The following is a 27,978-nucleotide window of genomic DNA, read 5'->3' as shown; positions in this document are numbered from 1 at the left end:
TAGATCAACATAAGACACTTTTTTTCAACACATTTGAAACGTGTGTCTGTAATCAGATTTATTCCCTGCCAATGAAAAGGCCCCTTGATATGACATTCCCTCTCTGATATTGAGTTGATGAACTATAGTTGGTGCAATGCAAATGGAGAAACTGTGTGACCTGGGTTGACCCTAACAGTTCTCCAGCAGCTGTCCCACAATGACCCATGCTGACTGCTTCAGTAATAATTGTGAACGTACCTGCCCAGGAATCATAGGTAAGAACCTCCACCCCAATCCTCTTTAATAACTCTGTATATTTTTTAAATAGCTAGTCCTGATTACCCAGCTTGACATGCATACCTGACCATCTATGTATCCAACTGACCATCCCATGTATGCACTATGCCTGGAGTAGACAGGAAATATTGGCTCTTCTGGGCCTGTGAGGAGAAGAGGTAGTGCAGACATAGCTATGGAGCAATTGTAGAAACATGTACATCTGTCAGCAAATTGCACAGGGGAGGCAAGTGAAGGGGAATGATGAGATCAGCAACAGTGTCAAATGAAAGCACAGGAATTATGACAGGCATGCCAGAGAAGCCAAAAGTTGATGTGGTGCTGCATTGAAGATCTGCATTTACAATGAACTGCATGCCATAGTTAGTGGAGACCACACCAGTACCTCAGAGAACACTACTGAGGAGCCTTCGGAACTGTGAGGAAGAGGTGGATGTAACCAGGTTGTCCATCTATGCCCGTTGTTTCCAAAACTTTTCGGCAACACGCCCCCTTTTTGCTTTTTGAGAAACCCTATGGCTGTCCCTCCCCCGCAAATAGCAGCAAAACTTGTTGAGCAGGAAAAAAAAGGAACTGATGGGGGATGAGAAACAAAAATAGCATCAAAACTTGGAGGGGGGGAGATTGGGTCGCCTCACATCCCCCCAGGAATTTCTTCACGCCCCCCCAGGGGGGCACGTCCCCCAGTTTGGGAACCCATGATCTATGCCTTGAGTCAGGACATTTAAAGATTTCACTACAGGCTAGCTACTCTGAGCAGCTGATCTTGGTGTAGCTCATTCCAGGGAAGGGAAACCTGGGTAAGTTTGGCAATGCATTTTCCATTACAATGTTTACTTGTAGAGAGTGTACCCAACATAGCAGGACACAAGTGCTGACTTTTCATTGTCTTTCATCTTCGAGAGAGAACTCTACATCTTACCTGTTTGTTGCACTGCTATCTGTTCTTCACTCCCATGTAAGGTTAGGTGGTGGGGGTCATGTGTATCAGTTTATTTATGTGACGGGAATCTCTCTTGAAATACTGGATACCTCAATAAAATTTCATAGGGGTACCTACAATCCTCTCCCGAAAGTTTCTTCTTCCATGTTAGGACACTGTTCACCCCTTTGCCTCACAGATAAGTAAAACCAGAGGGCAGGTATTTTGGGATATTTTTCTCACCAAGATCCAATCTTGTAAGCAAATACCACCAGTGTCCTTTCAGTCCACCAAAAGCATATTCAACTGTCTGTCTATATCTGCTCTGTTAATATTTCAACATCACCAGTGGTAATCTGCCAGTCCCTGCATGCACCTTTCTGAACATATATGCAGCTGCCATGCATATTCCTTGACCAGTCTACTTTGATGTCAGTGAAACATCCCCAGTGATCCACCTGTGCTTGCATAACCATAGAACAGTGGTTTTCTTTCTCTGGATGTTTTATTTTGTAAGATGGGCTGGTTCCAAAATAGGGATACGTGTGTCACAGTTTGGGAACCCTATTGCAGCAAAACCATTCACTGTGTCATGCACACTGAGATTCTGCATCTTGAGCATCAGGAGAGAATCAATGGCCCTGCAGTCTTCCATGACAGTGGCATGACTGTGGATTTCTCAACTCCAAAATGATTTCCCACCAACTGGTGGGAATCCAGCATTGCAGACTTCACGGTGTGATCACCACTCACTTCTCCACTGTTCGTGCAGGTCTCATTCTTGTGTCTGTACGCAGGATGACTGGGGCGAGCTTGGCACAGAGATTCAGGAATGTGGTCTTTTGCATCTGAAAGTTCTGCTCTGCTTGTCATCCCAAGCCGGAAAAATGTGATCCCACCAGTCAGTGTTCATTTCTCAGGCTCAGAAGAGAGGCTTTACTGTCTGAAGCTGCTCAGTGGATGTTACCAACAACCTTGAACTGGTCTTAACTATGTCCCACAGCAATCAGTCCTCCATGAAATCATCATGGCCCCTTATTGGTGCAATTCTTGTTGCAGCTCTGCAACTGTGAGAGTATTGTTCGTACTGTGACTGCAGTGATCATGAGAGCAAGGCAGACCTGTGCAGGCTTCATGCCTCTGTCAGAGATGATGGAGAATGAAAAGTGCTATGCAGCTTTGTGGGATTTTTTTTTTAAAGGCAGGAAAACTATGGATTATGGAAATTATTGTGGAATGGAAGAAGCTTCATGATGGGAAATTGACCCCTTTCTCCAAGCACTGTGGCACAACTTGTTTCTGCCCCACCAGGTGCCTTGCTAAAATTTCCCAAACTGCAGTGGATGGTGGTGAACTGCCCAGTGGAATAATTACATTAATGAAGCATGTTGGCAGGTCTTTTCAGGAAACTTTCAGCTCTGTTGTCTTTTATGTAGATAATAAAGAGAACTTTGGTACATAATGCTGTTGGTTTGGCACCTATCATGGCCACTAAAAACTCAATTCTATATTATCATTTTCTTCACATTTAATATAAATGTAGAGGCTGTGTAATTCCTGGGATCTGCCTGCTGGGGAAGCCTCTTAAGGGTTGGATAATTTCCTTGTGAATTTTGGTTTCTGTTAACAAATTCAGTTTGGAGTATTGAACAGCTATTTGGCTTTAGACTTATAAATGAAATTTTTAAGTCCTCTGATTTCTTCTATCTTACAGGAACCAGATGTTCTTTTTGAGTGTTGCAAATGAAATACAGAGGAACACTTTAAAAATTGTATTTGGAGAAATAGCTTTGTTGTGAGAATATAATTTTATTCACCAAGTCAGAATACATTTGGATCTACTATTAAAGCCGTTTTGTTACTGGAAAATCTGATTTAAAAATAGCCTTCCTTTACTCACTATTTTGTTCACTCCCTTAAAGAACTTTCTTATGTTGGAGAAGCATGATATTAACTTGCAGAAGCTCTTCCCCTGTTTTGTTTTGTGTTTATCTAGGTATTCAGAAATGTTTAAAGGTATTTTACATAGTATTACAGTAAGGCTCATTTACCTGTAATTACCACAATCCCATCTAGTGACATTTCATAAAACTGTGATCCCAAATGTTCGGGAAAGGGAGGAAGAGTGGCAGGGCCAAAGCTCGCACTGGGGGTGGGGAGGGAGCACCACCCAGCCATGTTCTAACCCAGCCCCAGTCCCAGCTTGTGCTCACCGCAGACCCATTCTTGGCTCCCACAGCATCTTTGCTCTCAGCTGTGGCCCCAGCCACGAATCCAGCCACAGCTCTGGGTCTGGCCTGCTCCTCCGCTCCTGTCCCTCCTTCCTGACAATGGCTCTGGCTCTGTCCCAGACTGTAGTTCCTGAGGGGCATGTGTGTATGTGGGGGAGAGCGAACAGTTTTTTATTGATTGGAGGGGTGACTGTCATAAAGGATAGGAACTTTTACTATAAATGCTGTTCATGAAACTACACTGTAAGGCTATTTGAAAGCTGAAGCCTAGTGTATAATGTAATTGTTCACTTATGTAGTTTCCTATTAGCATTTTATATCCAGTTCTTTTTCTCTCTGCAACATACTGTTGCAGTTGTGCTGAGTGGAGACATTTGAGTGGAAGTTCTTTCAGTTTAAACAGGTTAGGGCTTTTATATGAATACTGTATATTTGATTCTCTACTTTTTCATTTGTTCCTCCTCTTTGGTGGTTTGAAATAAGTTTTCTCCAAAATCATCTTTTTTGTGGGAAGTGGACTGTTTTAAGATGCTTCAGGGGGTAGCTGAGTTAGTCTGTTACAGAAGAAACAAAAACAAATGGTCTGGTAGCACTTTATAGACTAACAAAACATGCAGATGGTATCATGAGCTTTCATGGGCAGAAGTGGGCTCATGATACCATCTACATGTTTTATTAGTCTGTAAAGTGCTACCAGACCATTTGTTGTTTTAAGATGCTTACTGAATGTGTTATTACATTCTGAGTAATTTACAGGTGGACTGTGTTAATTTTTTACTGACATGTTATGAATTGCTGATTTCAAGTTGTAGACATGGAAATTCTAAAGAAATAAAAATATTATATCTATTTCATTCTCCATCTACAGAACCCCTGGTTGAATACTATATGGTTATTATGACTTTTTCCAATGTTATAATTAACAGTGTAGTCCAACATTTAATGGGTAGCAGGTTTAAAACTAATAAAAGAAAGTTCTGCTTCACACAGCGTGTAGTCAACCTGTGGAACTCCTTGCCAGAGGAGGCTGTGAAGTCTAGGACTATAACAGAGTTTAAAGAGAAGCTAGATAATTTCATGGAGGTTAGGTCCATAAAAGGCTATTAGCCAGGGGATAAAATGGTGTCCTTGGCCTTTGTTTGTCAGAGGCTGGAGAGGGATGGCAGGAGACAAATCACTTGATCATTGTCTTCGGTCAACCCTCTCTGGGGCACCCGGTGCTGGCCACTGTCGGTAGACAGGATACTGGGCTAGATAGACCTTTGGTCTGACCCAGTACGGCCATTCTTATGTTCTTATCTCCTCTCCTTATGCTTCAGCTGGCTAACAGTGATTTAAATTTAGTAGGAAAGACTGATGCAGAGAAGCCATATCCCTTCTCTGCAATATATTTATCCTCCATGATTAGCCAAATAATAAGCTTCATGCTGGAACTTTCTTTCCCGACCGCAACATCAGGGTTGGGGACATGCCCATCTGCCTGGTGGGGGATGCCCTACAACGACCACCTCAACTCCTCCAGAGAAGGACTTAACGCCAGGCTAAGCAGGGCCTGCATGGTCATGGAAGGTGCCTTTGACCATTTGAAGGTGCAGTTTAGATGCCGCCTCCCCTGTCTGGACCTCAGGGCGCACAACATCCCATACGTATTGGCTGCGTGTTGTGTTATGCACAACGTGTGTGAAAGGAAGAGGGAGGCATTCCTCCCAGGGTGGGGGGGGCAAAGGTTGACCACGTAGGCAGGGACTACGAGCAGCTGTGCACAGCTGCCGTCAATCAGGGGGCCGTGTGCATCTGGGAGGCCCTCAGGGAGAGCTTCTCCCCGGGGGACCAGTGACACACTCTCCTGGTCTGCCCCACTGAGGGCTTCTGCTTCACTCCTCACTGCCATCCCCCCACTTACCCCTCCCTTCCCCCCTTTCCTGCTGAAAAAATAAAGGACATTTTTTTTTGAAAACTAAAAACTCTGTATTCTCTATGTGGGGTTAAAGAAACTGGGGAAAGAACCTGGGAGAGGGGAGGAGAAAAGGTAGAAGAAGGTGGGTGGTGTGAACCTGGGTGGAAGGAGCTGGAAGGGAGAGGGGGAATGAGGAGATACTCAGGGTTGGGGCTGGGAGTGGTGCCAGGCTCTGTGGATCCCACCAGCACAGGTGTGGGGGCCTTGGCATCCATGGAGGGGTGGGTGGGTAGGGTTTTGAGGAGGAGAAGGAGTGGGAGGAGGAGCTACAGCAGGAGCGGGAGCAGAAGCTGGAGCAGGAGGAGGCATCATGCTCAGCACAAGGGAGTGGACATCCGCACACCTGGAGCAGCCCTGCGCAAGCAGCTTCCGCCAGCTCTCCCGATACAGCTGCTGGTCCTCCTGGACCCAGTCATGGATGGTGTGCTCCAGGGCAAGGAGTGCTGCCAGGTGCTGCCACTGGAATTCCTCCTGCGGATGCCTCGGGTCCGGGAGGCTATTCCGGGTGGGGTTGACCCCGCCCCCCTCTCACAGCTGGTCCAACTGTAGACAATAAAGAGAGATAGTCAGTCATCCCAGGGGGGACAGTGCCTGAAGCCTAGCCCCTATCTGTGAGCCGAGGGCGACAGTTCCCGTCTAGGTTGCAGGCAATGTGCTCGGAGCAAGGCCATGTGCGCTCTGGCTAGAGGGCCCACATGTCCCCGGGAGTGGGTGCTGCCCCGAGACTGTGGGTATGCCTGTGTTCTGTGTGTGGGATTGCTGAGTGTGTGTGTGTGTGTGTGTGTGTGTGTGGATATCCCTGCCTCCTTCTAGAGGTGGCTTGTGGAAGGAGAATGTCCCACACAAGGGTCAAGAGCATGGCAGGACTCTCCAGACACCCTGTGGCCAATAGCACAAGGGTCTTCTGTGGCAGCCTCTTGTGCAATCCGCATCCAGCAAGGGCCAAGTGTGGAGCAACTGGCTTCCCCCGGCTATTCCATCCACCCCCTGTATGAAGGGAAAGTGATGGCACTCATATAGTGTACCTTCCCTGGCCTCGGACAATGCCTGGGACACATTCACAGGGAGGCTTTCAGGCTCCTGGGTCAGCTGGGTGGTGAGGCTGGCCTTGTCTGGGTCCTCCTCCTCCTCATCTCTCTTCCCTCCTCCCGCAGCCCCCAGGATGTGGTCCAGCTCCTTAAAAAAAGGGCAGTTTTGGGGCTCTGCCCTGGAGCAGGAGTTGTCCTCCTTTAACCTTCATCCGCACCTGTTCTTGGATGCAGATGTGATTTTTTTTGGGGCCAGATTGTCGGCCATCCGGCTATAGATGTCCGCATTCCTGCGTCTGGTGCGGAGATCCTGGAAGTTGGTCTCGTCCCCCCACAAACCTCAATAAGGTCCAGGATCTCCACTCCTGACCAAGAAGGCGCACATCTTTTCTGGCCCTTGCTAGGCTCCTGGAAGCTGTTTGACGGATCCCTGGAAGCAGTGGAGGATTGGGTGGGAGCATCAGACTGGCTCATTGTGGGGGCACAGCGAGTCAGGTGTAGCTATAGTGTGGCTCAGGGCTGTCATTCCCGCTGCGAGCCACAAACCCTTTCTGCAGAGACTACAGCTTTAAGGGCTCCAGAGTTTTGCTGAATGTGGACAGAGCGGCCAGCAGGAAACCCTTATTTTGAAATAGCAGCTATTTCCTGTTTACACAGCCCCTATTCTGAAATATCTGTTTTGGAATAGGTGTTATTCTTCGTAGACTGAGGTTTACAGAAGCCGGAATAAGCTGTCGGCTATTTCGAAATTATTTCAAAATAGTGGTTTTGCTGTGTAGACGCTTGCATAGTTATTTCGGAATCACTTCCATTATTCTGAAATAACTTTGCTGCGTAGAGGGTGTGTCTAGACTGCACTCCTTTTGCGGAAAAGGGAAGCAGATTAGACACAGCGCAATTGCAAATGAAGCGGGGATTTAAATCTCCCCCGCTTCATTTGCATGAACATAGCTGCCGCTTTTTTCCGGCTTGGGGCTTTGCCGGCAAAAAGCGCCAGTCTAGATGGGGATCTTTCGGAAAATAAAGCCTTTTCTGAAAGATCCCTTATTCCTGATTTTAAGAGGAATAAGGGATCTTTCGGAAAAGGCTTTATTTTCCGAAAGATCCCCGTCTAGATTGGCGCTTTTTGCCGGAAAAAAGCGGCAGCCATGTTCATGCAAATGAAGCGGGGGAGATTTAAATCCCCGCTTCATTTGCAATTGCGCTGTGTCTAATCTGCATCCCTTTTCCACAAAAGCGGTGCAATCTAGACACAGCCTTAGAGAGAAAATTCCTGTTCCAGCATACCTAACAAATGCAAGCACAACAGATACTTTATATTAGTGCATACAGATTTTTCTTCATATATAACAGCTATACTGTCTTTCATTTCTTAAGTTCTAGTTGCATTTTGTAAGTAAATATAGTAAATAAAAAACAAAACCAGTGATCCAAAAGTTCTTGAGTTGGTTCCTCAACATTCTGATTTATGGATTTCTTTGGGATTATGTCAGTAATAGTAGAGACAGAGGGGAAAGTAAATTGTGTTCATAATGAAGAGTGCACAAACCCTGCAGGGAATGGATTTTCTTTATTTTTACAGAACATTGAGGAATATGTCCTGTTCCCTGATTGGAGTACCTACATTTTACCACAATCCAAATAATACATAAATATAACATATTGCAGAAATGTAGGCTTATTTGAAAAAGAATATGATACTGTCATCTTGTCTTAGTGTCCTAAGTACACCATAATAAATTGAAAGACATATAATAAAATAGGTTTCTTACAAGTGTTAACCTTGCTGCTTTTTTGCTTTTTTATAAGTTAAAAACCATCTTTGGAAGCTGATATTTCTTTTGTGCTTTGTTTTTAAGCCCTTAGTATTTAGCCTCAGCTGAGGTCAGAAGTCATATTTCCCAGAGATTGTGTATGGAGGAAATTAAAAAAAAAAAGTTGGACTGAGATGAATGCCTGGTAAGTAATAGAAAATGCAAAAAGCTGACTTAGAAGTCAAACTACAGCTATATACTCCTTGTGGCTCATATGCTAGAGTAAGAAAAATACCAAAAAATAATGGAAAAATTGAGAACTTGATCAAGTTGCACATATTCCATTTAATACATATCTCTCATGAATCTATTGAGAGTAAATTTGAATCTGAAATTTTTACCTTTCCAGTTTTGTCTTGTCCCTAAATCTCAATAAAACTCCCCTCCCCACCATGAATGCAACACAAACTTTGTATCTGTTATATTGGTATTTGTGGGAATAAGGGGTCTTGCACACATACAAAATGGGTTATGACTACCTATGAAGGAGTAGATCATAGTAGACCACAAGCTAAATATGAGTCAACAGTGTGACACTGTTGCCAAAAAGAAAAAAAGAAAGCAAACATTCTGGGATGTATTAATAGTAGTACTGTAAGCAAGATAACAGAAGTAATTCTTTTGCTCTACTGTGCGGTGATGAAACTTCTACTATGGAGTATTGTCTCCAATTCTGGTTGTCACATTTCAGGAAAGATGTGAACTCATTAGAGAAGATCTAGAGAAAAGCAACAAAAATGATTAAAGGTCTAGAAAATATAACTAATGAGGGAAGATTGAAAGAACTGGGTTTGCTTAGTCTGGAAAAGAGAATACTGAGAGGGGACATAACAGCTATCAACTACCTGAAAGCTTGTTACAAGGAGGGAGAAAAAGTATTCTCCTTAACCTTTGAGGATAGGACAGGAAGCAGTGGTCTTAATGTCCAACCTAAAACCTCCCTTGCTGTAATTTTAGAAAAACGTCCTAATTCTTGGGATTGTTAAGCACTGGAATAAATTGCTTAGGGAGGTTGTGGAATCCCCGTCATTGGAGATTTTTACAACCAACACCTGTGAGGGATGGTTTGGACATGAGTGCAGATGGTCTTGCCATGAATGCAGGGGACTGGACTTGGTGACCTCTAGAGGTTCCTTCCATTTCTAGGATTCTATTAAATTGTTACAGAATGATTTGTCTATCAGGGATGGTCTAGACAGTATTTGGTCCTGCTGTGAGAGAGCATGGGGACAGGACTAGATAACCTCTCGAGGTCCCTTCCAGTCCTAGTATTCTATGATTTTTCTACTGGTTCTCTTCTGGATGCCTAGTACGTTATGGCACATTATTGACATTCTTTTCATTGTACTTCTTTGCCTATTTCTAGTTAAGGAAATGATTATTTGTTTGCATTTACCTGCCCATGATGACATTTTCATGCGTCAAAACAAAATATTGTATGCCTGTATCCAGCGTGGGCTGTTCTGTAGTATTCAGATGTTTCATAACATCTAATCAGTTTCTAATTATTATCAGTGTTGGAGATGTTGTCCGTGCATAGAGAAGCACCTTTTTTCTGCACTGAAAAAAATTGCAGTCAAAGAGGACAGCAACATATTAAGGATAAGGGAGAATGACCTGTATGTACAAGTGTTATACATTTCAGTAAAGTAGATTGATATCTCTCTCGTTATATAAACAAATATTTTCCTGCAGGATGACAAAGTGATGTCATCATGTCACACTGCGTCCCGCCTGCCTCCTCCCTCCCTCCCTCTCCCAACTCCTTTCCCAGTGCTAGGCTGCTCTGCTGCACTTCCCTGCTCCCCCCTACCCTGTTCTCAGTGACCGGGAGGAGAGCGTGGGGTGTGCGAGAGGGGGGTTGACGAGTGTAGCGAGCAGGGGGTATAGCCCCCTAGTTTTATTTTGTTATGTATATTGCATTTACATCCAGTGTCTCTTGCACGTATGCATTATATGTAGGCACATTTCATATATGAATCACTGAAGACAAGGGTTTTGAGGAGGAATTTGAAGGAAGATGTGGAAGTGACCATGCAGGGTCAGGAAGAGTATTCCATGTGTATGGCAAAAAGATGTTTATAGGACAAATGAATAAGCGGGTGGTCAAGACCAACATGGGTGACATAGAAGAAGGATGGGGCATGGAGGACAATGTCTATATTAGTCTGGTCTTATAAGTTCAATGGAAGTGAAGGGCATTTAGCATCTTTGAAAACTGAGCCCCCATTTAGTTATTGGTTTCCTTGTTGAGGAGATTAAAAAAACTTGTTTGACCAACTACTAGACAAGAGAGGGCCATATTTTGTATCCAGACAAAGGAATTTAGTGGATATTGCCATTGTCATGACACCTAGGAGTTGCTGACAATGTATTAAGCAGAAGAAACAGCTTGCAGATTTATGAAAAATGCTCACACAGTTTTGGTGCGGAGCAGATTCTGGTCTGCATTACAATTGTGCAGCCACACTTGACCAAATATATTTGCTTGTTTCAGCAGTACATTTTCCCCACTGACCAGAGGTTTTCATTTTGTAACTAAGAACAGAATATGACCATTTAAAGATATTCGTCTTTTCTAGAAGGTTAAAATCTTCATTTTGTGTATTTTCAAGATATTGTCCCCTTTGTGCCCTGAAATTAGTTTAGAATTAATTTATGGGAAAGTATAATATCTAAAGGAGTCCTATTTCATTTTTATCATTAGAATTCTATTCTAATATACAATAGACATGGAATTAAGCAAGGAGAATAGTTACATAATGTGGTTAAAATAAAATTTATCACGTAAGGAAATAGGTGCAAATTGGAAGAGAAAACAGCAGACAGGAGAAATTATCTAGAGTAAAACCTGAAATGGAGAAAAGGCAATATGATTTTTTTCATGACATGTTGCATTTGTAAATATCAGTAGATGCGATATAGGGTACGTCTAAACTACATCCCTCTTTCGAAAGAAGGATGTAAATTAGACATATTGTAATTACAAATGAAGCCGGGATTTGAATGTCCTTGGCTTCATTTGCATAATAACATCATGGTGACTTTTAAAAAAATGCTATTTCGAAAGCGAAACCACAGTCTAGACGCAGTTCTTTCGAAAAGAAAAGTCTTTTTCGAAAGATCCTTTAAACCTTATTTTTTGAGGAGTTCAGAATCTTTTGGAAAAGGCTTGTCTTTTCGAAAGAACCGCATCTAGACTGCGGTTTCACTTTTGAAATAATGTTTTTCAAAAAAAAAGCTGTCACAATTATGCACATAAAGTATGGGAAATTCAAATCCCAGCTTCATTTGCAATTTTGATAAGTCTAATTTACATCCCTCTTTCCAAAGAGGGATGTAGTCTAGACATAGCCTCAGTGATGACCATAATGCCATGCGTTAATGCATGTTATCTTATACCTTAATGCCCAGCTCTGCTGCAGGAGTGTAGCCACAGGTGTGCTTGATTGGACCGTGGCTCATTCACTTCATATCGAGGCTCACTTGCCACCCTGCCTAGTGCCCCCACCAGGGAGTGGGGACAGGGCGCCTGGGCTTGCTCCGCTTTGCCCTGGAGTCCCAGCCGGGCATAGGGGTTGGGATTTACCCACCTATCCCACTTTTCTTCCTTCCCCATTCTTGCCTACCCACCTGAAGTTGGAGCCCCATCCAAGTGGGCCCTTCTGGCTATGCCACTGCTATGTGTAACGCATTTGGGATAAGATTCTGATTTCAGTAACACCACTGAAATCAGGGTTGTCACCCCTGATACCACAGTCATTCAGATTAGAATCTGACCTCTGTCTCTGAGTTCATAGTAGCATATGAAATATTGTATGTCACATAGAACAATATTATTTTGGGCAGGAAAAGCGAATCAGTTTTCACATTCCAATGGCTAGGTATGATGACAGAGACTACAATCGTGTTAAGGCCCATATTGTGCTGTGTGGCTTAGGTATTCTTTTCCGCCTTAAGAGTACTTCACTTAGGAAGCAGCTGTGCTTCCTAAGTGAATTACATTGCATGGAGCAATTTAAAAATTGTGGCTTTTCGACACAATTCACTTGTTACTTTTATATAATACTCTATAGAAAAATGATAGTGACTCCAGAGAATACCTAGGAAATGATATTCTAGCGTTACAGTTAAATTTTTCTCACACTGGTTAGATGGATAGTATAGCTGAAATTATGGAACATAGTCAATAGGACTACATGTCAAAGCAGTGAGAGCTAGATTTGATCATGACTTGTTTTTTATGCAAAACTGGCAAAGCATAACTGTTCAGTTGAATTTTTGATTGATAGAACTGTAATATCTTTTCTTTTTTTACAGTTTAATTTAGGACCAAAAACTTTGGAAATCAAATATACATGGCACAGAACTTGAAGTTTTTTCAGACAATTTTAATTCTGCTACTTCAGGATTATATCTCGGCTGAAGATGGTGAAATAAGAGCAAGTAAGAGAAATATATTTAATTTTTTTGACCAGTCATGGCTAGCTGAAAACAAGTACAGCATATTCAGGGACTGGATTATGATTAGGGATGTGAAGGACTAGTCAACAAGCTTGTCGACTTCTCGCTCTCACCCCCCCCCCCCTTTGCTGTCTCTATTAGAAAGAAGCAGTGGGAGGGAGAATGGGGTACTTCAAAGCGGCAATGCCACATGGAGCCTGAGGCTCCACCTGGCATTGCCACTTTGAAATGCTGCCACGGGAACCTGGTGTCAGGCTCCTCCTGGTGTTTCAAAGCAGCACTGCCATGTGGAGCCCGGGACTCCCAACCTGATCTCGGGTTCCACACGGCACTGCTACTTTGAAATGACAGGAGGAGACTAATGATGGGCTGCCAGTGGCGCATTTCAAAGTGACAGCACCACAAAGAGCCTGGTATCAGTTGGGGACTCCTCAGCTGATCCCAGGCTCCATGCGGTGCTGCAGTTTTGAAACACTGGGAGGAACCTAACGCCGGGCTCCCACAGCATTTAAAAGTGGCAGTGCCGCCCGAAGCCCAGGGTCTGGCCCCAGGCTCCATGTGGCACTGCTACTTTGAAGTATCTCCTTCTTCCTCTTTCTGATAGAGGCAGCAAAGGGGAGCGACTAGCCGAAAAGCTTGTCAACTGTCTAGTAAGCATTTGCTTATTGGATAGTCGACTAGTTGATTAGTCCGTCATGTCCCTCGTTTTAAAGTGGCAGTGCCATAGAGCCTGGGATCAGCTGTGGACTTCCCAACTGATCCCAGGCTCCATGCAGCGCTGCTGCTTTGAAACGCTGGGAGGAACCTGATGCTAGACTCCCACAGCATTTCAAAGCAGTAGCGTTGCCCAGAGCCCAGGGTCTGCAGAAAGTCCTCAGCTGACCCCGGGCTCCATGCCTTTAAAGTATAGCTACAGCCCTGTGTCTATTTCTACACATCAAAGGCGGAGACGCCCTATCGAATAGCCGATGAAAATGCATCAGCTATTTGATTGGTCAATTACCCACAATGTAACATTCCTATTTATGATATCTCTATGTAGTTCTACACTTAGTACTTACTAGGATGAAATGTCAATGGTGAATTGTCACTGATGAAAGGTTCCTAACATGATTCTGTAGCCATAATATTTTACCTCTTCTACAGGAAAAGAATATCTCTTTAAAAAAAAAAAAGAGAGAGAGCACTAATTGTTATTTTAAGGAAAATTCTTAAGGAGCAAGTTCATTTTTAACAAGGCTCCAAGACAGTGACCACTCTTTACTAGATGCACATGACTTACCTATTCCAAAATTGTCCTTTGTATTGCCACTCCTTCAGAAGTCACATGATTCACACAAGCACATGCCCCACTCATCTGTCATTGAGCTCAAATGATTCAATGTCATTTCCTAAAAATATAATGTGGCACCAGTGTCATTCAACAGAATTAAATGCTCTGTAATTTTTACTGGAGATGCATATTAACAACGTCAGATAATTTTATATTAGGGTGTGATCAGAAAATGATTCAAGAAAAAGACTTTGCTGCTGTGAGCTGCACTGTGTGTGTGTGTGTGTGTGTGTGTGTGTGTGTGTGTGTGTGTGTTTAACTGCTGACATCACTGCAGAGAAATATAGATATGAAAGAGAAAGCTGCATTCTTTTCTATAGCAAGCATCATATTCAATTGCCAGCTAAAGTTCTGATTCCAGAGTTTTTATTGTTGGTTATAGCTGGTAATAATGTACAAAACAGAGCACAGCTTGATTTTTTTTCAGATGCAAGGCTGAGTCTGACTGAAAATAACTTGTCTTCTGAAAAATTTAGGAGATTTTTATACGGCAGTATAAATGAAGAATTTAGAAAATATTTGGGCCAGCTGATTATTATATAACCAATCACTGATAAATGAAAAAAGGATTGCTTGCAGTAGAGAAGACTCCCATTAAAATATTGCTTTTGTTTTTGTTTTTAGGTTGCAGAACTGCACCAGCAGATTTAGTGTTCATCCTAGATGGCTCCTATAGTGTTGGCCCAGAGAACTTTGAAATTATCAAAAGGTGGCTTGTCAATATTACACGTAATTTTGATATAGGGCCAAAGTTTATTCAAGTTGGAGTAGTCCAGTACAGTGATTACCCTGTACTTGAAATCCCACTAGGAACACATGATTCCAGTGAAAATTTAATCAGAGAAATGGAATACATACAATATTTAGGTGGAAATACAAGAACAGGAAGAGCTATTCAGTTTGCAATTGACCACCTTTTTGCTAAATCCTCAAGATTTTTAACTAAAATAGCTGTTGTTCTCACTGATGGCAAATCCCAAGATGAAGTCAAAGAGGCGGCAGCAGAAGCAAGAAAAAATAAAATCACTTTGTTTGCTATTGGTGTTGGCTCAGAAATCGAGGAGGATGAACTTAGAGCAATTGCCAACAAGCCCTCATCAACTTATGTATTCTATGTTGAAGATTATATTGCAATATCCAGAATAAGAGAAGTAATAAAGCAGAAACTCTGTGAAGGTAAACATTAATGTATCTTTCAAATATACATAGTCTTGAAATCTTGTGATATGTATGGCTGTGTGCATATTGCAGTACAGGTATTTCAAAGATATCCTTTTGGTAAGTATATAACTCAGCCACTCTTGAATAATAACAAAATTTGTTAGCTATTGCAATGAGTGTCTCTTGATTTTGATGCAGTACTATTTTTTCCATTTAAAAAGGAAGCATTTTTGAGGAGTGATATGTTAATTGAGAAGTGATATGTTGTACATTTTCATCTCGGTGCATGTGATCTTTATATGAAAATCTTCCCTTTGGTTTTTTTAGAATTTGCAAACCTAAATAATTCAAGCTCTTTGAATTAGTGCTGAAAATATTGAGGTTAATGTTAATTCATGTCGAGTTAAACCTTCAGGAATAAAAAATGTGTTTAATACTAGTCCTTTATTTCCAGCTGCGTTTGGTTTCAGTCTGCAACACTGCTTATCGCCTCTTCTTAACAAATGGGAAGAGAGGCTCATATTAGTAATAGGAGTGCTTCTGCTAGCATGTGCTGAGAAGCTCAGCAGAGATTTATAGGCTCGTGTTATAATTCCAGTGAATTTTGCCAGAATATTCTGCATAATTTGAAACAGCATTTTTGTAGAAGAATTGGCCAAAATCAATATTTTAAAGTGACTTTTTAAACTTCAAATATTAGAAAAATAACAACTACCGGTAATTGATTTTATAACATCTTTATGTAACACTGGCATTCCTCAAAAAAGCTAGCATAATGCTTCTAAAATCCATCACACAGAAGGACTTTATTATACAATGAATATAGCATGCGTCAGCAGCGCGTGTATTGTGCTTGTTATACTGTTTAGAGTTGATACAACACATACTTCAGTGGTACAATGTTTCCTCATTTAGCAGGAGCAAAATAAAAAACAAATGTACACTTCTTTATCTTGAAGTCTGGACTACATTGAAAAAAATGTGGAAACTGTTTATATTGAGGTACAGTGTTAGTCTCTTGATACATGTATGAAATCAGAATGATCCAATGTACTGTAGCTTAAATAATGGGTGGGATGGTCAATCTAAAAATGACTGAAGTCAAACTAAACATAGGAAGTCATTAATAAAAATTGATAGAGATAGACCACAAGTTGGTATATTTTATGTAAAGAAAATAATTTACAGGTCTTAGGGAAATTTCTATCAAGTCTGGTTTCTGATGGAGGATACCACTGCCTTAATCTGATTCTTAATGGGAAAAATTGATTCTGTTCTAAACAATCTGGCAAGTTTTGCACTGTTGTACATGATATGTATATACAGGATTTCCTTCCTGAACCATCAATGACTGTCCTGAAATATAGTGATAGAAATGTCGCCCTGTTAATCTGGTGTAGCTGAAACAAAAGCCAAGACTATGTAGCACTTTAAAGACTAACAAGATGGTTTAAAAGGTGATGAGCTTTCGTGGGCCAGACCCACTTCCTCAGATCAAATAGTGGAAGAAGATTGTCACAACCATATATACCAAAGGATACAATTAAAAAAATGAACACATATGAAAAGGACAAATCAAATTTCAGAACAGAAGCGGGATGGGGGGGGGGGGGGGGGAGGTAAATGTCTGTGAGCTAATGATATTAGAGGTGATAATTGGGGAAGCTATCTTTGTAATGGGTAAGATAATTAGCATCTTTATTCAAATTTGAGTGTAAAGTGTCGAATTTAAGCATGAATGACAGTTCAGAGGATTCTCTTTCAAGTGAAGTCTTAAAAGGCTTTTGAAGCAGGATGCAGATAATCAAGTTGTTGAGACAATGTCCTTTCTGGTTGAAATGGCAACAAACTGTTTTTTCTTTGTGATCCTGTCTGATATCTGTTTTGTGGGCATTGATCCTTTGGCGAAGTGTCTGAGACGTTTGTCCAATGTACATAGCAGACGGGCACTTTCGGCACATAATTGCATAAATTATATTTCTGGATGCGCAGGAATATGTGTTCTTGATCTTATAACTCACTTGGTTAGGTCCAATAATGGTATCAGCAGAGTGAATATGTGGACAAAGCTGGCAACGGGGTTGGTTGCAAGGGAAGGTACCAGGGTTGGTATTAGTGTGGTATGTCCTGTGGTTGTTGGTAAGAATCATCTTGAGGTTAGGTGGTAGTCTATAGGATACTATGGGTCTGTCTCCCAGAGCCTCTCGGAGTTTAGTATCCTGTTCTAGTATAGGCTGTAGTTTATTGTTAATGTGTTGGACAGGTTTAAGTTGGGGGCTGTAGGTGATGACAAGCATCTTCGATACAACCGCATCTGCTCTAATCCCACTGACAGAGACCAGAAACTTCAGGATCTCTACCAAGCATTTATAAACCTCAACTACCCACCCAGAGAAATAAAAAAGCAAATTGAAAGAGCCAGACGAATACCTAGTAATCAACTACTTCAAGACAGACCCAAGAAAACCAACAATCGAACACCACTTGTCATCACCTACAGCCCCCAACTTAAACCTGTCCAACACATTATCAATAAACTACAGCCTATACTGGAACAGGATACTAAACTCCTTGTATGTTATGTGTTTGGTCTTGGCAGGGGAATGAGTAATAAAACTTTGCTGAACACTTTTGGGGTTCCATTGTCCAGTTCATGACTTGTTCTCTTTTCTTGAGAGAGAGAGAGAAGTTTCAGAGGTGACTAGCAACCTGGACTATACTAATAGCCCTATGGTAAACAATGCAGTTCTTGCTTTGTAACGTCTGAGATTTTGCTAGGCTTAATATACAAAGAAAAGGATTATTTCTCTTGACTTCAGACATGCAGAGACTGCATGTAATAATGTATTAAAAATAGTAGTCAATTTAGCAGTACATAGAATTATAGAATACAAGAACTGGAAGGGTCCTCAAGAGGTCCTCAATTCCAGTCCCTGACTCTCACGGCAGTATCAAGCACCATCTAAACCATCCCAGACAGATATCTAGATTTTTAAGAGCAGGTTAGACAATGATGGAGATTCCACAACCTCTCTAGGCATGAAGAGATGTTACGGAATAGAGAGGGATCAATTATAAGTATTAACTAATGAGATTGAACAAGAAGTTTTCTGAGGCTGCAGCAAGGCAAAATTAGATCACGTATAAGGAAAAATGGCATAATGAAACAAAGTGTCAAGGGAGGCTATAGAATTGCCATCACTGGCAATTTTCAGAGTTGGGCCCAATGCTACTGACAGTAACGCCAATAAAAAAACTACTACTGCCTTCAGGAGAGAAGGATCATCTGTGGTGGATGGTGCAAGTAGTATGAAAATAGTCCTGACACAGTGGAAGAAGATGGTCTAGATGACCAAATAAAACTCCTTATCCCATATAAATCTTCTGTATCTCTTTAATGCATGAAATATGCACATGGAAATCTCAGGGTCAGATTTTCATCTTGGTTACTTCAGCATGAACTCAGAGTAAATCCAGTTTCTTCAAGGAACCCTTATTTCTGGATTGAACTAATTAAAGTGACCCCAGATTTCCCCACTGGTATAACTGAGATCAGATTTGGCTCTAATACTCATATTGATTAGTATGAATGCCTCGTATACATATTCATAGAAGACACACTTGATCATTTTTGGTGCAACTGAGTTTAGAAACTGACTTTGCTGCATGTGCATGTTTCTTAATCCATTCAAAAAGACCAGCTGAAGCAATAATTTATCAAGTTTAATTTGACTAAACTTTGCACTTGTGCTTTGATATGCATACGAACACCAGCAGTGTCTGTGCTATGTAATAATTGTTCTGAGGTCTTCTAGGCTCCAGATATTTTATTGTCCAGAGTGTAAATTATGCGTGATTTCTGTAATTCTTGGCTATTGGAAAGAGATGGAGGATAGACTAGCCATTGATTAGATCACATTTCAGAATGTCTCATTGGTTGTTGGGAGCTTCAGTTATGACTGGCATCTGAGGCAGCAGGCGCATGGTGGCACAAAAGGGAAAATGTTTTTTTTTTTTTTTTTTTTTTTTTACATCTTCCTTTCTTGAGCATTTCAGCATGGGCTAGCCACAGTCTAGACCTCTGTGCTGATAATTCTTTGGCAACAAAACTTGTGTTCTTCCTTTTAGCACCTGGCTCTAACCCATGGCTGGTCCAGATGGAGATCTCAGAATCCTCCAGCCCTTCTTTGGAATGTATTTCTAACGTCTTTCTTGATTATGAACTGATATTTTCCTATTGAACAGTGGAAAATTTGAATAGTGAAAACGAATTTACAATATAGTTTAAGCATATATTGTAACAAAAGCAAAACAGGTCTGTTTTTAATAAGATAAACTATTAATGAAAATAAATATTGGCTTTAGCACCTAATTCTATCATTTTTAGCATTTTAGGTCCATTGCCCAGAATTGTTTTTGTTAAAAAAAGGGGAGGTGGAGGGGGTGAACATTCAGCCAACTTTAATTTCAACAGAAAACATATCTCATCATATTTGTACTGTGAAAATAGCTTTAAAGCAGACTTTACCATAACAGACATAATGGACCATAATTCATGTTGTATGCAAAGGAGTCAAAATACAACTGTTGTAACTCAAAAATAATTAGAGCCTTATCTCTATCCTATGTCAAGCTGCTGATTAAAGTTTAATTATTTGAAATTAATCCAAATCTAAGGCAATAAACACCCAAACATCTGTTACATTTTAGTATCATGCACCCAACTTGTGTTACTCTTTGTACCATGTGTAAGACTTTTCAAAATTAATTCCCATGTTTGTTATCAGTCAAAAGTAAATATGCTCTTTACTTACAGTAATCTTTTACATCTTAAAAAATTCTTCATATTGTTACTACATTTTACTCATTTAGTTGTGAATTGATAAAGTATAAAAGAAAGCTTCATTAGCAAATACTTATGGGAACTACTTCATTGAATCTCTGTATTAATACAGGTTGAACTTCTTAAATTCATGACTCTCTGGTTCAGCAACATCTGTGGTCTGGCAGGATCATGGATGTTGCTGGATCAGAAAGCTCTGGCACCCAGGAATGCAAGCCAGTCAGGAAGTCCGTCAGAGGGGAGCCTCACAATTGGATGGGTGAGCCCCATTCCTGGAGAGCCCTGGTCAGTCAGGGAAGCAGTGAGACCTAGCAAGCCCCATCCCTGCGGAGCCACGTCTTGGTGCAGCAGCAGTCGGACAGCCATGGGGCCCCATCCCCAGGAAGCGCCGGCTGGGTGGCAGCAGCATGCTGGAGCCCAAGCTCTATAGCAGCAGAGCTGATGCTTTGTGGCAGTGGTGCTGGATCAGAGCCAGCTGGAGGGAAAGGAAGTATCATGGGAGACCAATGGCAGGGTACCTCCCCTGATCTGGCAAATTCCCTCATTCAGGACCGGTTAGGTCCCGAGGGTGCCATACCAGGGAGGTCTAAGTAGTACTGATACAGGAGGATGTTTTTTCTGTACATCTCGTTGCTTGCTTGCTTGCTTGTCTGTTACAGCATGTGCAGGATGTTTGCTTTTGACACATGTAACAATTTTTTTAAATGCTGTATTTTTTAAAGGGATTTGAACACTGATAATGGTAAGCAGTTCTGGTTAATCCATTACTCTTCCCCTCAGTCTCCATCTTCTCTGTAACATCTGAAGGATTGTTGACAGAAAAGCTTGTCTACACAGTGAGTTAGTGCATGGCAAACTACCATGTAAATCTTCCTTGCACCTAGTTGCTGTGCACTTGTGGACACATAGGATACTCTACACTGTGGAGCTATTTTGGGATACTGGAAGTATCCTGAAATAGCTATTCTGTGTCTACTGAAGCAGCCTGTTATTTCTAAATAGATTTTGAAATAACCGGAGGCTTATTCTGATGTCCCAGTAACCTTTGTTCCACTATGGTTAAGGGGAATTTCGGAACAGCGCCTTATTTTGAAATTATGAAATAAGTTATTTTGAAATACACTCAAAATAAGCTATGTAATTTGCGAAGTGCAAATTGCATAGCTTGTTTCGAGCTAAGGGTGCTGTGCAGATACACCGTCATAGAGTGCAGGGAAAGTATGGGAGTGTGACACAGAGTGGTAGCAGTGTTCATATGGCAGGTTGGTGTCTAGAAAGCTGCATGGACAATCCAGAATAAGCAGAAAATTGATCACATCAGAGTTCCTTATGTTATTTATCACAGTGAGGTGCTTTAGGAATGAAATAATGAAGATGCTCCGCTTCCTCCATGCAGGAGTACCAGTCATCAGAGTTGGATGATGACCTCCTTCATCATCCCCAGTAGAGGGGCTGTCGTCTTCAGTCCTACACTCAGAAGGAGCTAGAAGACTCTTTGGTCCTAATGGGCATTTTTCTTCTACTTATCTCCTGCACCAGAACTCCCATCGAGGGAAGAATCCTTCTCTCTTCACTCTCTATTTTTATAACACACACGTATATTACCATCAGGAGGAATGCTAAGGGATCTCATTTTCATTAATCCAATTACTCTGAGCAGTCTTGGCCAGCTGTACCTTGATTTAAAGCAGCAATGAGCTATGCAGCTACCCTCTTGAATTAGGAAGTAGCTTCTGTAGCTGGACATCTAGGGTGCCCTCTGTGTAGCTGAGTAATGGCTGAGATAGGCTGTCCCTAATATATTAGTTTTGCAGAACTGGAGATATGATGTTTTATGTCTGCACTGCCTTTCATCTGAGAAGCTCAAACTGTATTAGTGACTGTGGGTATGTCTCTAACACTAAGCATCTATACATTGCAGCTAGAAGCAAGCTTCCCAGGCGGGATAGAAAGAGACTGGTGGTAGCAGAGCTTGAGCCAGTGTGGTAAAATAGCAATGTGATTGTGTAGGTCGAGTGGAGCTATGGACTAGGCACTTCAACTCAACCCTCACGGGCCAGGTGTGACCCAAGCAACAATGTCCACACTGCTGTTTTTAGCATGCTAGCCTGAACCCTGCTAGCGCAAGTCTTTTCTACTTCTGCTGGCATTCTCATGTACAATTGCAGTGTAGATATACCCCATATTCCTGTGGCAGCATCCATCAGGTCACCATGAGAATAAGTTATGCACAGCAGCTGTTTCCACCCACAAACTCCCAGAGATCCAAATATTCAGTGCTTTGTGGAAGGGATTTGGAGGGTATCAGGCAAAAGAGGGGAACATGTGACAGGTCTGTATATGGGGGTGGGGAAAAGGCGGTTCTGCTTCATTTTTCACTCATTTATCTGTTCTCCTCTGAATCCTGCAGAAATGGAGAAATATTTGACCCAAAGAGTTTCTTCCATAGTCTATTTTGGTATTCAAACAAAGAAGCTGAGAACTTTATACTTTAGCCTAAAATCTTTCACAGTTTGTCAGACAGATGCAGAATTAAATAGTAGTTTTAGTATTTTAAGATTGCTGTTAATTATTCTGTCTGTTGTTATGCAGAATCTGTTTGTCCAACAAGAATTCCAGTGGCAGCTCGAGATGAAAAAGGATTTGATATTCTTTTGGGATTAGGTGTGAAGAAAAAGGCTAAAAAGAGAATTCAGATCTCATCTTCTAATGCAAAAGCTTATGAAATAACATCAAACATTGATTTGTCAGAATTTACAAGGTATATTTTGTAGAAAGTGATGCAGTTTGGGATAAAATATGGTTTATTAGAAGTGTATGGGATTTATTCAGAATTTCCCATTCAGAACGTATGTGTGTTTTCCTCACCAGGAATGTGTTTCCAGAAGGTCTTCCTCCATCATATGTATTTGTCTCCACTCAGAGGTTTAAGGTCAGAAAGACATGGGATTTGTGGAGGATACTAAGCCTGGATGGGAGGCCACAGATAACAGTTACTGTAAATGGAGAAGATAAAACATTATCATTTACCACAACAAGCTTAATAAATGGAACTCAGGTTGTCACTTTTACTGCACCTCGTGTAAAGGTAATGAGTACATTGATCCCATACTGGAATATTCATGAAAATACAGTTTTATGAAAATACAGTTTACCTAGCTGATGCCTGAATTTGTAAATAATTGAAAATAGCTGGATGAATGCCTCATAAAATATGCTGGTGTTAGTCGAAAAAATATTTAGTATTTATTAAAAAAATAGCAAATCTGTCCAGTAGTAAATGTATTTTAATTAAAATAGTCTAGTTTTAGAGATGGCTTTTGCACTGTACGTGTAGAGCAGTGGTTTTCAACTTTTTTCTTTGATGGGCCTTTAACCAATTTCAAATGGAGGTGCAGACCCTTTTGGAAATCTTAAGACCATCTGCAGACCCACAGAGTTCTGCGGACAGGAGGTTGAAAACCACTATTCTGTGGCAAGAGCAACCTTTTATGGACTTCTTAAATATTGTTTGCAGACTCATAGGAGCCTGTGGACCACAGGTTCCAAACCACTGCTGTAGAGGTTTTTAATTAATTAATTAATTTATAGTAAAATCTTTGTCATTTGGTTGTTTGTCTATTTTACAAATAAAACAAAACCTACCCTAAATTTAGGGCAAAGGACTTTGCTGTTCCAGAAATACTGTAGACAAAAAGAGTTACTCGGCATTGCCTGGATCCTTTAGGGAAAGAGGCTGGTGATGTGGAGGGTGCAGGAGTCAGAGCAGGGACTTGTGGATGTGGGGAGTGAGAGTCGGAGGCTGGAGTGTGTGTGTGTGGAGTATGTGGGGGTGCAAGAGTAAAGGTTGGGGGGTGAGGAGGGGCTGAGGGCAGGGAGTCCCATGGAGCAGGGCTTTTTCTTCCCAGTTCCCCCTAGTTGCCAGGAGCCTTCTCTCTCTCTGCCCAGCTCCCCCTGCTGTCAGGGGCCTTTGCTCTCCTCCCAGCCCCCCTCTGGCTGCCAGAGGCCTTTTCTCTCCACCCCCTCCACCACTGCAGCTAAGGGCCTGGCAGGGGGGAAGGGGTGTTGAGGCAGCGGAACTACTTTTTTACAGGTCTGATGACAAGCAAGAGGTTGGAGCCCCAGCATTGCTGGACATTTTCTTGGTGATGCAGCTGCCTCTGTGATTACTCCGCAGCGTAGCTCTCCCCCATGGGCTCACTGCCCCCGGTGGCCATTCTCAGTGCCCCTCTCTTTCCATGTTATGGAAAACAGACCCCATTCCTGGCAATTTCTGTCTTCTTGGCACAACCAAACTCTTCAAATTAGGATAAGAGGAAGCTGCCTAACAAATTTGGTATCCTAGCTCTTGCCCATTAAGGATGAGTTCTTGAACAAACAGGCTCACAGATGGATAGACAGACACACATTTCTAAAATAGATTAACAAAAGTTGTACTTTACTGGTACATATAATATTGGATTGCTCTTAAGAATAGCTTCAGAGAGAACAACCGTTTCTGTGAGCTCACATAGCAAAATTAAGTTTAAGACTTGACCTTTGTTATCTTAAAATGATATATCCAGTTCTTAGATGACAAATAGCATATAAGAAACACCATTTAAATAAAGGTGCCAGCTCGAGTTTTAGCAGAGGATGCACTAGCTTTTTAATACTGAAGAACCTTCTCACTTTAGAGGTGGGGAAGATTTCCATGCCAGGGTTGTAACAGCCTAACATTTTTCTTTTACAATTAAATTTTCTGGAAAATGTTGTTGTTCATTCAATATTTTTTCAGATCATTTTTGAAAACTACAAATGCAAAGCAATTCTGAGTTTTGAAACAGCAGTAGTACTTACATAGTGCTTTACATATTTAAACTCTGGCAGAGCGGTAGTTTTGTGAATATCTGTGGTGCCTAAATGTTGGACTTAGGTACCCAAACTTGTATTCAAGCAATGAAATCTTTCTGGGAATCTAGCCCTTAAGTTCCTAAGTCCTGTTGTCTTTTAATGAGATTTAGAATCCTAAGTGAATGAAAATGAGTTTTAAGTTCGTTTGAAAATTTTATCCAAGGTCTTTATCACCCTGGTTAGCTCACTGCTGAACACCTCATTTTTACAAATGTGTCTTTCTCTCTTTGTATATAAATCCCGTATAGTGGACGATGGAGAAATGTCTTTAAAATGGTTTTAAACTATCAGATGATTATTTTTCAATGGCTTAGCAGAATCTTGACTATACAATAAATTTATCTTGTGCCAATTTGAATTTTTTACTGAGAGTACCATAACCTCTACTGTATTTTTTCATCACAAACAACCTGCCTTCTTAATGGATAAATAGTTGGATCAAATGTAATACATCTTTAGATTTAGAAAATTATATTTTAAAGACTCTTATTTTTTCCATTTTCTTAGACATTGTTTGACGAAGGCTGGCATCAAATTCGTCTCTTGGTAACAGAAACACATGTAACTTTGTATATAGATGATCAAGAAACTGAAATGAAGCCACTGAATCCTGTTTTAGGGATCTATATCAGTGGACTAACCCAAATAGGGAAGTATGTTGGGAAAGAGGAAACTGTACAGGTGAGTGTAGAATATCATAGGATGTAGAATATCATAGTTTGATACTATACCAGTTCAAAAGTACTGCAATCATTACTCTTCTATCTCACATTTCCAATGTAGCCTTTGATTTCCATGGTATTTATATTTGCTAACATATAAAAAGTTTATATATAACAGATAAAAAGTTTTAATTAGTAATGAAAAAGACATAATCAACATTTTTTTTTTAAAAGTCATGCTGTGGTCCAAATTTCTTTTTCTCCACAGCTATTGCGAATAATGCCTAAGATTTCAGTAAGTGAAAGAGATTAGGGGAAATATTTTCTTTCTTCAGGTTGTTTAATTTGCATGTTTGACAATATCTACATATAGTCAGTTTCAATGTTCCCTCTATCTTAGCAATTGACCATGTTTATGTACCTTTTTCACACAGAAACAGTATATAGAAAATCATTCTTGCCATGTTTTGGCAATGAAGTTTATTTAAAACTACCATACTCTAAAGGAAGGGCAAGAATCTTTTTGAATTCTCAAAAGTAGGGGTGTGTGTGTCTGTGTGTGGTTGGCTTCCACCAATGACAAGCTACCCAGAACCGTCCTAATCTGTTCTTTTGGTATATTTATTGTATTTGGAAAATGTGGACGTAAATGCTTCTTTTAATTGAGCAAAGGTGGACTGGGCTTCTGGTACCCAAGCAAATATAATACTCTTCTGGAGCAGCCAGGCACCTAGAGGCACCATCATGCAACACCACTTGATAAACTGCTAGTAAAAGTTTGAAAACTCCAGGAAACACTGCACATCATGGATGTTCTTGGGTCTACCCATTCCATGCATGGGCACCAGGTTTGTATAATTTTTGGTGGTGCCCCATTAGTCACGCCCCCTGGAGGTAACACACTCGGGGCAAGATGGACACATGACCAGAAGTAAAAGGTGTCATGTCACCCCTCTCAAAGGGCTTTTCCTACCATCCTTCTACCAACAGGGATTAATTTGGCTCCCACCAAACCCCCCGCATGCAACTCTCCTGCAGTTGCATTAACCCAATGTGTGTGACATTAACTCGGGGGCAGAGAGCTGGGGGAAGTGTTCCCTCTGAGGCTATGTCTACACTCGTGGCTTCTTGTGAAAGTACAGCCGTTCTTGTGCAAGAACCCACAGAGCATTCACACTGCCCGCCGGCTCTTGCTCAAGGAAATTTACCGTACGACATGGTAAGAGAGAAAAGAGCATAGCTCTTGCGCAAGAGGGCAGTGTGGATGGTCAGCAGTGATTTCTTGCACAAGAAACCTCTATAGCTAAAATGGACATCGGAGCTTTCTTGGGCAAGAGAGCATCTTGGGCAAAAGCACAGCTCGCACATGGCAGTATGGACATGTGCTTGCACAAGGCTTGCACAAGAACCCTTGCGCAAGAAACCACCAGTGTAGACATAGCCTAAGAGTTTCCTCCCATGAGCAGAATGAATGTTGTGTTGTGCACCAGTACTGAGTTCATGTGGCTTGTTTGGATGTGCCACTGTGGCACCCAAGTTATTAATACATATTTTTAAACCTTTACCTTTTCTCTCTGCTGCCATGTCTTCTCCCCTTGTTCCATCAGCTCCCCTGGTACCTGCTGTCCCTCCCCCAACCCCTCACCCTCCTCTGCTGTCCTGACTCCTTCCTTTCTCACTGCCCTCAGCCCTCCTGAGACCCGCCCCCCTCCATCAGCCCTTCTCTGCCCCCTGTGCCCACTCTTCCAGTAGCCCCACTCGGATCATGTGAGCTACCCCTCCTCATCCCCTCTCCTAACACCTCCCTCTACACACCTGTCCTGCCTCTCTCCTATGGTGCTAGTCCCTCCCCTTCAGGTGTCTGCCCTTCTGCTTCACCCCCAGAATCCCCTGGCACCTGCATCCTCCTGGTGCCTGCCCCTGCCCCCTTTGTCCTATTTTTCCCTCATCACCCTCTGCCCCCGTTTCCCTCATGCCCCTGTGCCCTCACACATGACTTGCTCCATTCCCGCCTTGCTCATGCCCACCCTTCTCTTTCAAATCTTCTCCCAGCACCTCCCTCTCCCCCTTCTAGTCCCCAATTCCCTTACTCTCTCCTCTCCCAGCATCACCCTGTCCCCCTCCCCTCCTGCCCTTTTCCTCATTGTCTGCACTTGGCCCCCTGACATTTTGTCTCTTCTCCACGCTGTCCCTTGGTGCCTTCCCCTTTCTTCACCTGACCAGTCCTCCTCCCCTCAGCACAAGCCCTTTCCTCTCCCACCCCTTTTCGCTATTTTTCCCCCTCCCCTACCTTCTGCCTTCCAGTTTGCGGGGCAGTGGGGCTGGAGTCTGCGATCAGGCCCTGCCGCCCCGCTGTCCGTCGAGGGGTCATAGGCTGCCCCGTTTCTTCTG

At 41.9% G+C, this 27,978-nt stretch overlaps 1 protein-coding gene across 1 annotated transcript in view; it reads left to right on the top strand.

Annotated features, from left to right (window-relative positions):
* Positions 1-27,978, top strand: part of COL21A1 (collagen type XXI alpha 1 chain) — a 184,061-nt gene that overhangs the window by 36,867 nt on the left and 119,216 nt on the right. The window contains exons 2-6 of the mRNA XM_075923637.1: positions 12,552-12,677; positions 14,653-15,204; positions 22,625-22,793; positions 22,904-23,120; positions 25,433-25,606. Of these exons, the coding sequence (XP_075779752.1) occupies positions 12,590-12,677; positions 14,653-15,204; positions 22,625-22,793; positions 22,904-23,120; positions 25,433-25,606 (1,200 nt within the window). The 5' untranslated portion in view covers positions 12,552-12,589. The remainder of the gene's footprint in view (positions 1-12,551; positions 12,678-14,652; positions 15,205-22,624; positions 22,794-22,903; positions 23,121-25,432; positions 25,607-27,978) is intronic.

Source organism: Pelodiscus sinensis, chromosome 3 (assembly GCF_049634645.1).
Source record: "Pelodiscus sinensis isolate JC-2024 chromosome 3, ASM4963464v1, whole genome shotgun sequence".
In the NCBI taxonomy this organism is placed as follows: domain Eukaryota; kingdom Metazoa; phylum Chordata; order Testudines; family Trionychidae; genus Pelodiscus; species Pelodiscus sinensis.
The sequence above is the reverse complement of the archived record's forward strand: the minus strand, read 5'-3'. Positions and strand labels throughout refer to the sequence as shown.